General features: G+C 33.1%; 1 protein-coding gene across 4 annotated transcripts in view; it reads right to left on the bottom strand.

The window, feature by feature from the left end:
- The window catches only part of ADK (adenosine kinase), a 510,536-nt gene that overhangs the window by 260,279 nt on the left and 235,606 nt on the right, over positions 1–14,651 (bottom strand). For all 4 annotated transcript variants that reach the window (XM_035022256.1, XM_035022282.1, XM_035022274.1 and 1 more), the window contains exons 5-6: positions 6,375–6,547; positions 2,752–2,860 (exon numbers count right to left, since the gene is read on the bottom strand). In XM_035022256.1, coding sequence (XP_034878147.1) covers positions 2,752–2,860; positions 6,375–6,547 — 282 coding nt within the window. The remainder of the gene's footprint in view (positions 1–2,751; positions 2,861–6,374; positions 6,548–14,651) is intronic.

Genomic DNA, 14,651 nt, shown 5'->3' with positions numbered 1-14,651 from the left:
ACAGAGAAAATGATCAAGGTTTTGGATTTTCTCAATGCTCATGACCATTATTAATTTATGGAATAGTGGAAAGAAGAGCTGAGTATGTAGATCTGATTTACATAATGCAGACAGATGTCTTAATTATGGAAATTTGTTGAATAGATATACTGAGCTGCTTCCTCAGACCAAGGAATTTTGAAATTAAAGAGCTCCCAGAATTTCAACTTGTTAAACCTCAGTAGTTTATAATGATAATGTAAGAAGATTGCTGACTCTATAGAATCAATATGGAGGAACCCAGCTAATTTGCTGAAGTAAGTATTGATATATATACTCAATCTAAACTTGTGGTTTAAGCACATGCTAAGAAGAGACTACACTGGATGTTCTGACCTTAAAGGAAATTAAAGGTTTAAAAGAATGTAGAGGTAGCAGATGTAAGTGATGAATCACTAAATTCTACTCCTGAAACTAATATTACACTATATGTTAACTAACTAGAAATTAAATAAAAACTTGAAACATTAAAAAAATTAAATTAAAAAATAATAGAAGAAACAATGAATCATGGAACACTTCATCTAAAACTAATGATGTAATGTATGGGGATTAACATAAGAATAAAAAAATAATAATAATAGAAAAATGGCAGAATCTCTTTGTACAAATATCATTACATTAGAGAAGAGATTTCACAGATTTTAATTAGAAAGAATTATGCTCTTAGTTAATAGCAAAATAGTTATAGAATATACAGCATCCAAGGTATCCCATAAGACTAATATTTTCAGAACTATTTTATTTTTTTATTTTTTTATTTTTTTTTAAGATTTTATTTATTTATTTGAGAGAGAGACTGAGATAGAGAGAGCATGAGAGGGGGGAGGGTCAGAGGGAGAAGCAGACCCCCCGCTGAGCAGGGAGCCCGATGCGGGACTCGATCCCGGGACTCCAGGATCATGACCTGAGCCGAAGGCAGTCGCTTAACCAACTGAGCCACCCAGGCGCCCCCAGAACTATTTTAAAATAGCCAAACTCTCCACAAAATATTGATTTACCTGGCAACGTAAAAGACCATTCTTTTTACAAAACTGTTGAAACAGAAACTAAGAGCTAACAACTCCGAGATATCAGCTGGAATCCATTCTGGTATTTGTTTCTGACTGTTTTTTGACAAGTTTCAAAAATAATTCAGTTTTCCTTATTAATCTGACCCAAAATGATCACTCTACATTTTATATAAAACTGGACTTGTATAAATAGTTAATACTATTATAAAAATTCCATTTACCCAAAGTTGGCTAGATGCATTATAGTATATAATTGTTAAAACTGTAAGTTGTTTGCAAGTTGGGTCTATACTCCTATAAAAATTCCATTCATCCAGGGTTGGCCAATGTTAGATATACATAACTGTTTAAAGTGAGTGTTTCCACTCATAATTTGGAGTCCAATTGCCATATATCTAAATAAAAATATAATTGCCTGGTAAATACAGTTTTCCACCATAATACATTGTCATACTTCACAGCCAATATAAATAACATAAATAATGTCAAAATTTTAAACTATGTGTTCTAAGAAAATCAGACTTTCAAATGTACAATGGTTTGGAATAGCACATAAATCCCCCCTAAAGAATCACACTACAAAAACATGCTCCCAAGATACTAACAAAAAAATTAGACCATTTGGAGAAACAGAATAGAAGATAATCAAGAGGAAATATTTTTTTATTTTTTGAAATGTTTTCTCACATACTATCTAAAGCGCTAACATGACTTTCCTCTATAAAATCCTTTCAGTGTAAGCATTTACCTGACATTATAAAGGGGCAGGATTTGCCATACAGAAGAATCAATAATAACCTTGTAAAGCCTAAAGCAGTGAACATAAACATACTGTAGGAGACATTAACACTAGACTGAAAGAAATAATTATACTTTCAATAAACATGCTCCTACTGGATAATCAATTTTTTATACATCTTTGCAGCTGTTCCACAGCTCAGGTAGTGAATGGCAGCAGCTGTTATATCAAAACCATATATTATATGCATATGAGGTACTTTTAATTTTTCATAGGTATCTACTTATTTGTGATCAGCCACATTTAACTCATATTAAATAAAAACAAGGTATTCATGCGGTGATTAATTCAGGAGGATTTTTAGTACCATCTTATTTTAGAAGTGAATTCTTAAACCAATTATTTTTATGTCAGAATATTTAATAATTCAAATTACATGCTGCCCTTATTCCTAGATTTAAGAGATTTGTCACGATCAATGTTTCTGAAATATTAAATTAAAATGTGTCATGGTAATTACTATGGAATAAACAGCAATTAAGATTTTTTAGGCAAATAAGCTCAAACTGTTTGCAGTGCATATTTATACGACTAATATTTTCCCACACAATGCATGCATCATTCACAACAAGCAGCCTAAAAACACAAAATGTAAATTTGTAGAATTATTTCAACAGATCTTAAGATCTTTTGATTTAATATGGAATTTGATACTTAGTTAAGAAATATCTATGTATAATGTATCCAAAAAAGAGGTAGACTTGAATGTTAAGTAATACAAATAATGTTACCATAGAATGATAATGTTTTTGTTCTGTATTTGTAATAGGGAACCTAACATATGCTGTAAATAATTTGCAGGATAAGTAAAAGACAATTATTTAAAAATGTATATGCACTAACAAACTATAATTAATAGTATAAATATGTACCAGAAATTTGAATTAGGTAAATACTTACTGCTATATAATAAACTCTAGCTTTTTCTACCAATGTCCAGTTTTTCTCCATATCAAGATGTTTTTCCTTTTTATAACAATTGGCGGCAGCAAGATTAGCCACAAGGGACCTAAACCAACAACAAAAATCAAGTAGGCTTTAATTCTATAGCTAAAGTTGTCATTAATACAATTAATTAGCAATACTATTTTAAAATTTTGTTTTATATTTTAATTCTTAATTTTTCAAAATTTCTCTACATTGATATTAATAAATGTAAATAAAATTAAATTTGTTTTGAGCATTTTTTGAGACTTCTGTGTTGTCTTTGAGGTAGAGATATTAACCCTTGCTCTAAATACCACCTGGTATTTTGAGAAACTGGAATTTATGTTTCCTTTGGTACTAAAATGATAAGATTATCTATATTCTACATTTTAATAGTTCAAAATACAGTTAGGAAATTAAACTACTATGTTGTTATGCAAAAAAAATTATGCAAAAAAGATATATATACATACATACATATATACAACTAAACACTTCAGTTTTTAAGTATCAGCATACTATATACATTGATTATTTAATCTAATGCTTTGAAAGTCAACTATGGGATTAATTTCACAAAACACACCTATAAATGTAGGCCCTATTTACTATGAGGTATTAATTTGCAAACCAGTACATTTTAAAGACTGGAGTAAAATTAGTTTCTATAGTTGAAAACTCCCTCTACAGGTCCAGTTTTGCAGCTGAAAAATCTAAGCAGGATACTGCATTTAAAATCTTGCTACACATGGCAGATAGGAATTTTTGTTACTGCCCAACAATTAAAGTTAATAAAATAATTATTTATGTTAAATACAAATTAATAAAAATATTTTTTCTCATTCTGACCCAGAAATTAGAAAATAACTTGCCATTTTTCACTCCTTCTAATCAAAAGGGAACAGTTTTGGTTAAAAAATGCATACATCATTTCATCACTTGAGATTTTTATAATATGGCTGGTTCCTCTGTTAAGGAAAAAATTGATTCTCTCCCAAAACATATTCCTACTCGTCTATATACCAATTGACTACTGAAGGATATCAATTCAATTTATGCTCAATTTAATTATTAAAAATAAGAACAATGTGAATCAGTATATTTATATGCAAGTATTACTATATTACCGAGTTAGGAACTAGTCCTAATTTATAAAAAGTCAGTAATCATGACTTTAGCAAAATTCTGACTGAAATGGTTATATATAAAAATAAAAAACAAACACTTCTGCTACCAGTTACTAAATTCTATTTTGATAATAAAACTACTCTTTGATAGGAAACTACATTGTTTCTCCAAAAGGTAAGTATTCTCACTATCCAAATGAATGTGGTTCAGAGTTTGGAGAGTGAGAACCTGAATGAAGAAGAATACTGCATTATCCCAATTCTTTTATTCCTGGGTTTTAGATAGTGGTAGTAAGAGTTACCAGCCCTATCTAAAACAAATTATCCAAATCTATTAGGTCCTATAATTTAATTGATAATGAATTTGATAGTGGGAGTTTCCCCCCAGTTTCTGACTTCCAGTATTACCTGAACATCAATGATCACCATATCCATAATATTAGTATATTAATTAAGCTTCTGATACCTGGGAGACCTAATATTATCATAACTGCTCTTTAAAATAGCAATTTAGCACAAAAAAACAATTTAGCAATTTCACACTAGCCTGAGAGGTAGCAGATGCAAAACTTGACCTATTTTTCACTAATGAGAAAAGCACACCTGCATATTAAAGTTGGTTTTAGGAAAACTGAAAAGGCAAAAGGTCTAAATAAGTATATTTCAATGTTTGAACAATAAATGGTTTTATTTATTAAGACCTTAATGATAAAGTTCTCTTATACACAAAAAATAAAATTACAGGAAAGGTTTAAAAATGGCTTCAGCACTCTCTAGAACTTATTTAATCTTCATGACCCTAAGAGGGAGGAATTCTCCCCTTTTTGCAAAGAGGAAACGGAAGATTTATTTGCTTTGCATCCTTGGCCCCAGCAGGATCCCTGCCGCAGGTGGTGGGGCAGGAAAGCCCAGCCTCACCTCCGCTCCTGTCTCCCAGGGGCCTCGTGGGCTCGTGCGCCTCTCAGGGCCCACTGCCACATGACACGATATGACCTATACTGCCTTGGTGGGGTGTTACATGTTCCAAAGGAATATGCTTTGCCTATGTTGTTCTTATTAGAGATCCCGAAGGGGAGCTTGTTTTTGGAGATTTTTTAAAATTCCAGAGTGGACACTGCCTGAGGGCCAGGACCCTGCCCGCCTTGTTCACATCTATATTCTCAGGAACTAGAATAGTACTTGTCACCCGTGAGGAGCACATTTTTTAATGAATGCATGAGGAATGAATTGAGCAATACCATGATATGATAATTTGATCTTTAGTTATTTAATGACTATTGGCCAGAAGAGTGTCAGGTCCTTAACATACATCTGCTAAAGGTCAAGGAGTGAGCCAAGTAAGAAAGAGGAAGGGAGCAAGGGAAGAGAGAGAAGGGAGGAAATAAAGGAAGACAAGAGGCAAATAAGAAAGGAGAGGAAGAGGGGCAAGGACGGAGACAGGGAATGGAGGAGGATACACTAAATATTTCTAGGTATAAGGAAAGTAAAATTTCTAGTGAATTGGTATTTAGAAAGAGATACCATTGCTGATTTTAATAATATAATAGCTAGGGGGCACCTGGGTGGCTCAGTCGTTAAATGTCTGCCTTCAGCTCAGGTCCTGATCTCAGGGTCCTGAGATCGAGCCCCGCATCGCATCGGGCTCCCTGCTCAGCGGGAAGCCTGCTTCTCCCTCTCCCACTCCCACTCCCCCTGCTTGTGTTCCCATTCTCTCTCTGTTAAATAAATAAATAAAATCTTTAAAAAAATAATAATATAATAGCTAGAAAAATTATTTTGTTTTTCCCTTGCAAAGGAGAAAAAAGGATGTGCTGATGAGCAACATACTATGTCCTGAAGAAAAACCTCCATGTGGCTGCAAAAGGCACGAATACAACCAATGTATGGAAAGTCCTGAGACATAGATTTCAAGTTCATAGAAAGAAGAATTTTCTAAAAAGTAAAACTATAGAAATGTAATGAATTGTTTTTTGAGTGGTGCATTACCCATGACTGAAGCTGTTTGATATGGATAGATGACTGTTTGCCAGAAATGCTTTACATGACCTAATTCATATGACACTGGATATAACGTAGTATTTTATATATGTTACAAAATACATGAGTTTATCTGTCTATGTATCTGAATATTCCAATCTCAGTATACGGTAAAAAGAGCATTCTTTTCATTCCAGTTTCAGCAAGAAACTATAAGACCCTGAATAAAATGTTTTCCTTTACTGATCCTAATTACAAAAATTAGAGAGTGGGATAGATAATCTCAAAACTTTCATTCCACATGCCTCATGAATACAAAAGCAGGTACAGCAAGGGTATTTTTTTTAAAAAAAGAAAAATTATATAAGAAGAGTTATTGAAACACTGAAAGCAATTAAAAACATGAGATCTAAATTCCAAATTCAGATTGGAATTCAGATTTTATGACTGTTTAAATGTGTTAGTACAAACCTTCCTTGGAATTACACTGACCTGTTGCTACCAGTGATGCACACAGCACAAGTTCCTGTTGTTTGCTCATTTTGCTCATAGTAATGAGCATCCACATGGGCTTCAGCAGCTTTTTTCTTTAAGATCTCTCCAAATGTATCTGTCCCAATGCATCCAAAAAATGTTGCTGCTTTGTATGGCTGCTGAATCATCCACTGAAAAACAGGAACACAAATAATTTTAATGGCTTAGAAATATGGTACACATAGAATGGTGGCATAAAAGGGATACTCTGTTAGATGCTGTGGCTGTTATGAATGGAATTCCAATCCTAACGCTTATGGTAACAAATTTGATATAACCACCACATAAAATCTTATTATACTACTTTCAGAGAGAGAAACAGAGCATAGTGGGGTTAAGAACTCAGAATCTACTCACCTAGACTCTAGGTCAATGCTAGCTTGATATAGAAAAATAATAGTGAGTCCCAACAGAAGTAGAGTAGCATTGTCATTAAAAGCCCAGAATCTATACTGAAGACTATCTGGGTTCAAATCTTGCCTCTGCTAATTATTACCTATATGAGTAAGAGCATGTCACTTAACATTTCTATACCTCATTTTCCTCACCTATAAATGGAAAAATATATAAGTACACCTCATGAGGTTGTTGAGAATTAAACTAAATAACTTAAATTAATGTATATGCACTGTTGAACATAGTATCCAGCACATAGTAAATTATATATACTAGCTGTGGTGGTCACTATTATTTTCATACTTGTAATTCATATGTAAATTAAGCTAAAATATGATTAAGTCTAATAAATTGTTCTAAAAATTCAAAAATAGTGTTAAAAATTATAATTCTAATAACTCAGTATTTCAGTAGTCACAAACTTTAATTTCCTTGCTATAAATTGACAGGCGATTGCTTTTAAAATGTGCACTTTGTAAGTCAATCAGAGAAAGACATGTATCATATGACCTCACTGATATGAGGAATTCTTAATCTCAGGAAACAAACAGGGTTGCTGGAGTGGGGCGGGGGTGGGAGGGATGGGGTGGCTGGGTGATAGACATTGGGGAGAGTATGTGCTATGGTGAGCGCTGTGAATTGTGCAAGATTGTTGAATCACAGATCTGCACCTCTGAAACAAATAATGTAATATATGTTAAGAAAAAAAAAAAGAAGATAGCAGGAGGGGAAGAAGGAAGGGGGGTAAATCAAAGGGGGAGACGAACCATGAGAGACGATGGACTCTGAAAAACAAACTGAGGGTTCTAGAGGGGAGGGGCATGGGAGGATGGGTTAGCCTGGTGATGGGTATTAAAGAGGGCACGTTCTGCATGGAGCACTGGGTGTTATGCACAAACAATGAATCATGGAATACTACATCAAAAACTAATGATGTAATGTACGGTGATTAACATAATAAAAAATTTAAAAAAATAAAGCGTGCATTTTAAAATATACCATGAACTATTATCTTTCATAATTATCTCAAATTCCTGAGATTTCTAATACTTACATTAGCTATTCTTTTTTTAAAAATGTTTTATTTTTTAATTTAATTTAATTTTATTATGTTATGTTAGTCACCATACAATACATCATTAGTTTTTGATGTAGTGCTATTCTAAAACTGTCATCTATTTTGTTTGTTTGTTTCTAAAACCAGCAAAATACCCCATATACTAAGTCAAAAGACATTAAAATCTTACCACATTCTCAAATATTTGAAGTATAAAAGAAATGCATATATATTTGAGAGTTAAAGGGATGAAGAGACAAAAAGTAACAAAGAAAACTAAGATAAATATACAATAACTGTCTAGAGATTTGTTCTGAAGACACATGTCCACAAATACAAAACAACATATGCATAAGTACTTGTTAAGACATCATATGTAGGGCGCCTGGGTGGCTCAGTTGGTTAAGCAACTGCCTTAGGCTCAGGTCATGATCCTGGAGTCCCAGGATCGAGTCCCGCATCGGGCTCCCTGCTCAGCGGGGAGTCTGCTTCTCCCTCTGACCCTCCTCCCTCTCATGCTCTCTGTCTCTCATTCTCTCTCTCTCAAATAAATAAATAAAATCTTTAAAAAAAAAAAAAAGACATCATATGTAATGCCAAAATGTTAGAAACAGCCTAAAAGCCCATCCATAGAAGACTGGTTGAATAAACTGATAAATCCCCTCAATGGAACATCACACAGCAACTTAAAAAAAACAATCAAACAAGGATAAGCTATGCAGAGTAATCCATTTATATAGAGTAATTGCCAGGATCTTTTCTGAAGATTTAAAAAAAAGACCAGAGTTCAAAAGAGTGTATGTGTGCATGTATACTTTAAGAGACAGTGAGAATTAAAATCATATATATCCTTTTAGTACATACACATACTCTTTTAGAATTTATATATAATTTTGTTTCCTTATTTTGTAAAAAGAAACACAGAAAGAATAAACCATGAACTAAAGAAAAATGGTTTTCTATCAGGGTGGGTGGGAAAGGAATAAAGAAACTGAAACAGAAGAAAGATTCCTCTGAATGTGCCACTACACATAAAGTAGCCTTTTGAAATGCTAAAATTGTATATTTTTGAAAGTGCAATTCAATTTGAATTTTAAATTCATTTGGAAAAAAGGTGATAAAGTTGAATACATAGAAACAAAGAAATCAAAGAAAACATAAAACTGTAACATAACCCTATAGAAAAAAATGCAAATAACTTTCAATATACTATTACTTTTCAATATACTAATATAAGGAACAAAAACCAAAAAATATTGGAGGATAGAACATTTGAAATTATTGGCTCAGAAGAGCAAAAAGAAAGAAAGAATGAAAAAGAGTAAAAAAAAAACTTACAGAACTGGGCGCCTGGGTGGGGCTGTCGGTTAAGTGTCCGACTCCTGATTTCAGCTCAGATTGTGACCTCAGGGTTGTGAGATCAAGCCCCATGTCAGCTTAAGATTCTTTTTCTCTCCCTCTCTCCCTTCCCCACAACCTCCCTCTCTAAAAAAAAAAAAAAGAAAGAAAAGAAAAGAAAGAAATAATATTTGCATTATGAGAATTCCAGAAGAAGAAAAAAAGGACAGAAAGTATATTTAAGCAATAAGGGCTGAAAACTTCCTGAACATAGAAATAGAAAGGGATATCCAGATCCGTGAGGCCAAATAGGTTGAATATGAATAGGGCTACACTGAGACATATTATAATTAAATTGTCAAAAGTTAAAGACAAAGAAAGAATTTTAAAAGCAGCAAAAGAAAATAGAGAAGTTATATACAAGAAAACCCCCCTATGATTATGGGTACATTTCTCAACAGAAACTTTACAGGCCAGGAGAAAATGAGATGAAACATTCAAAGTATTAAAAGAAAAAAATGTTAATCAAGAATTCTATATCCAGCAAAGCTGTCCTTCAGAAATGGAGGAGGGATAAAGACTTTCCCAAACAAACAAAAGCTGAGGGAGTTCATTACCACTAAGCCCTGCTTATAAGAAATGCCAAATGGAGTTCTTTGAGTGGAAAGGATGCTAATTAACATCATCATAATAATATAAGAAGGTAACATAAAACTAACTGGTAATGGTAAATATGCCATCAAAATTAGATTCTGTAATACGGTAATTGTGGTACGTAATTCACTTAGGACTTCAGTTTTAAGTTCAAAAACAAGAATGTGGTAAAAATAACCAAAAACACAATAATCTGTAATTAGTTACACAATATAAAAACATGCAAATTGTAATAGCAATAACCTAAAGTGAGAGGGGGAAGAGAAGTAAAAGTGTAAAATTTAGGAATTCTAATGAAGTTAAGTTGTTATCAGCTTAAAATAGGTGTTATAATTTTAACATATTTTATGTAAGCTTCATGGTAACCACAGGGGAAAACTTGTAGCAATTACACAAAATAACATGATAAAAAAGTCAAAGCATATTGTTACTAAAAGAGATCAAAACATGAAAAATGACCGCAGGGTAAGAAATAAGGAACAAAATATCTACAACACAATTAAGAAACAATTAATAAAATGGCAACAGTAAGTCCTTATCTATTGAGAATTACAGTAGTCTCCCCCATCTGCAGAAGATATGTTCCCAGATCCCTAGTAGATGCCTGAAACTGCTGATAGTACTGATCCCTGTATATATTATGATTTTTTCCTGTACACACATATCCGTTATAAAGTTTAATTTATAAATTACGCACAGTAAGAGATTAACAATAACCAATAATAAAATAGAAAAATATTAACAATATACTGTAACAATAATTATGTGAATATGCTTTCTCTCAAAGTATCTTATTGCACTTTACTCATCCTTTCTGGGATGATGAGTGATGATAAAATGCCTAGATGATGAGATTAAGGCGAATAACACAGGCACTGTGACACAGAGCATTATGCTACTACTGATGTTCTGATGATAGGACAGGAAAAGGATCATCTGCATCCAGACTATGGTTGACTGTAGGTAACTGAAACTATAGACTGGGGGGAAGGGATGGTGGGGTAATACAGTATTTTAAACATAAACAGATTAAATTCTCCAATCCAAAGACACAGAATGTCTGAATTTAAAAACCAAGATCCAATAAGATGTTGCCTACAAGAGACTCACTTTCAGCCTTAAAGACACATATAGACTGAGAGTGAAGGGATGGAAAAAGGTATTTCAAGGAAATGGTAACCAAAACAAAGCAGAGGTTTGTTAATATCAGACAAAGTAGACTTTAACTAAAAGTGGTACAAAGACAAAGAAAGTCATTATATAATGATAAAGGGGCCAATCCATCCATAAGGTTTAACAATTGTAAATATTTAGGCACCCAACACTGGAGCACCTAAATATATAAGAAAGAAACACAGCTAAAAGGAGTAATGAAAAGCAATACAATAATAGTTAGGGACTTTAATACCCCACTCTTTTTTTTTTTTTAAGATTTTATTTATTTATTTGACAGAGAGAGACACAGCGAGAGAGGGAACACAAGCAGGGGGAGTGGGAGAGGGTGAAGCAGGCTTCCAACCGAGCAGGGAGCCCGATGTGGGGCTCAATCCCAGGACCCTGAAATCATGACCTGAGCCGAAGGGAGACACTTAACGACTGAGCCACCCAGGTGCCCCTTTAATACCCCACTCTTAACAATGAATCATCTAGACCATCCAGATAGAGAATCAGAGAATGGGAGAATGAGAATAAGGTAACAGCATGTTTCAACAAAACTAGAGACCAAATGGACCTAACAGACATATAGAGAACATTCTATCCAACAGCAGCAGAATACACATTCTTCTCAAGTGCATACAGAGTATTTTCTAGGCTAGTTATATGTTAGACCACAAAACAAATCTTAGCAAATTCAGCAAGTATCTTCTTTGACTGCAGTGGCATGAAAACAGAAATCAGTAACAAGAGGAAATCTGGAAAATGCACAAACACACGAAAATTAAACAACACTCTCCTGAAAAATCCAATGAATCAAAGAAGAAATTAAAGGGGAACAAAAAAAATTTCTTGAGACAAATGAAAATGAAAACAACATACCAGAATTTGGGGGATGCAGCAAAAGCAATTCTAACAGGGAAGTTTATACTAATAACTGCTTACATTAACAAGCATGAAAGATCCTAAATTAACAATCAAACATTATGCCTTATGAAACTAGAAAAAGAAGAACAAACAGCCCAAAGGTAGATGAAGGAAGAAAATAATACAGATTAAAGCAGACATAAATGAAATAGAGAACAGAAAACAATAGAAAAAGATTAGAAAAGAATAGAAAACAATAGAAAAGATTAACCAAACTAAAGGCTGAAAAGATAAGCAAAATTCACAGTGCTTAGCAGACTAACCAAAGGGGGAGAAAAAAAAAAGAGAGAACACAAATCATCAAAATTATAAACAAAAAAAGGAAGTATTACAACTGATACCAGAGAAATAGAAAGGATCAGAAGAGGCTACTATGAATAATTATATGCCAACAAACTGGACAACCTATAGGAATCAAAAAATTCTTAGAAACATACAATTTACGAAGACTGAATAAGGATGAAATACAAAATCTGAATAAACCAATTACTATTAAGGAGATTGAATCAGTAACAAAAACTCTCTAATTGAAGAAAAGCCCAGGGCTAGATTACTTCAATGGTGAATTTTACCAAGTATTTAAATAGAAATTAACATCAATATATTTACAATTGTTAAACCTTATGGATGGATTGGCCCCTTTATCATTATATAATGACTCTCAAACTCTTCCAAAAAAACTGAAGAGGAGGGAACACTTTAAAATTTGTTTTATAACTTAGCATTATCCTGATACAAAAGCCAAATAAGGACACTAGTGGCGGGGGGGAATAATGGCAGGCCAATATCCTGATGAATACAGATGCAAAAATTCTCAACCAAATACTAACAAACCGAATTCAGCACTACATTAAAAGGATCATTCACCATGATCAAACTGGATTTATCCCAAGGATGCAATGATGGTCCAATATACACAAATGATGAAATGAAAGGAAAAAAATCATATGATCATCTTAATAGACACAGAAAAAGCATTTGACAAAATTCAGTATCTGTTTGTGATAAAAACACTTAACTAAGAATAAAAAACATATCTCAACAATATAAAGGCCATATATAATAAACCCAAAGTTAACAACATACTCAACACTGAAAGATTAAAAGCTTCCTCTCTATCATCAGGAACAAGACAAGAATGCCCACTCTCATCACTCCTACTTAACACAGTACTGAAAATCCTAGCTAGAGCAATCAGGCAAGAAAAAGAAAAGGCATCACTGTTGGAAAGGAAGAAGTAAAATCATCTCTATTTGCAGATGGTGTGATTTTATATATAGGAAATCAACCAAAAAAAAGCTAGAACTAATCAATCAATTCAGTAAAGTTGTAAGATACAAACAAAACATACAAAAATCGGTGGCATTTCTATACATTGACAACAAATTCTCTGAAAAAGAATTTTAAAAATTAGTTCCATTTACAATAGTAGCAAATAAACAATAAAATACTTAGGAATAAAGTGAATAAAGGAGGTTAAAGATCTCTATTCTTAAAACTACAAGATATTGATGAAAGAAATCAACAAGACACAAGTAAACAGAAAGGTATCCCATGCTCATGGACTGGGAAAATTAATATTGTTAAAATGTCAATACGACCAAAAGCCATCTATGGATTCAATGCAATCCCTATCAAGATACCAGTGGCCTTTTTTATAGAAATAAACAATCCTAAAATTTAGATGGAACAAGAAAAGACTCCAAATATCCAAAAATAAAGTGAGAAAGAAGGTCAAAGCAGGAGATGTTGCATTTTCTGATTTTGGGCTATACTATAAAGTTATAGTAATTAAAACAGCATGGTACTGGCATAAAAACAGAAAAACAAACCAATGGAACAGAATCAAGAGCCCAGGAATAAACCCAAACATATACACCAACTAATATTTGACAAGGAAGCCAAAAATACCCAAGGGAGAAAATAGAGTCTCTCCAATAAATGTGCTGAGAAAATTTGCTATTCACATGTAAAAGAGTGAAACTTGACCCTCTAACTTACATCACTCAAAAAATTAACGTGAACTGGATTAAAGACTTAAATGTATGACCTGCAGTCATGAAACTCTGAAGAAAACACAGGAAAAAAAACTCCTTGACACGGGTCTTAGAAATGATTTTTTGGAAATCACAACTAAAGCACAAATAACAATATAAAAAAAAAAGTGGGACTACATCAAACTAAAAATCTTCTGCATTGCAAAAGAAACCATCAACAAAGTGAAAAGACAACCTACGGAATGGGAAAAAATATTTGTAAACCATATATCTGATAAGGGCTTAATATCCAAAATATATAAAGAACCCATAAAACTCAATAGCAGAAAAACAAATAATCAAATTTAAAATGGGTAAAGGACCTGAATAGACATTTTTCCAAAGAAAATATATGATTGGGCAACAGGCACATGAAATGATGCTCAACACTGCTAATCATTAGAGAAATGCAAATTAAAACCACAGTGAGATATCACCTCATGCCTGTTAGAATGGCTATTATTGGGGCACCTGAGTGGCTCAGTCATTAAGCACCCAACTCTTGATTTTGGCTCAGGTCATGATCTCAGGGTTGTGAGATGGAGCCCCACATTGGGGCTGAGGATCCCCTCTCTCCCTCTGCCCCTCCACCCTCCCCTGCTCTAAAAAAAGAAAGAAAGAAAGAAAGAAAGAAAGAAAGAAAGAAAGAAAGAAAGAAAGAAAGAAAGAAAG

The sequence above is a fragment of the Mirounga leonina genome, unplaced genomic scaffold (genome assembly GCF_011800145.1).
Source record: "Mirounga leonina isolate KUSES-001 unplaced genomic scaffold, KU_Mleo_1.0 Mir_114, whole genome shotgun sequence".
Classification (NCBI taxonomy): Eukaryota; Metazoa; Chordata; class Mammalia; order Carnivora; family Phocidae; genus Mirounga; species Mirounga leonina.
Note: the sequence above shows the minus strand (reverse complement) of the source record. Positions and strands in the feature narration are given on the sequence as shown.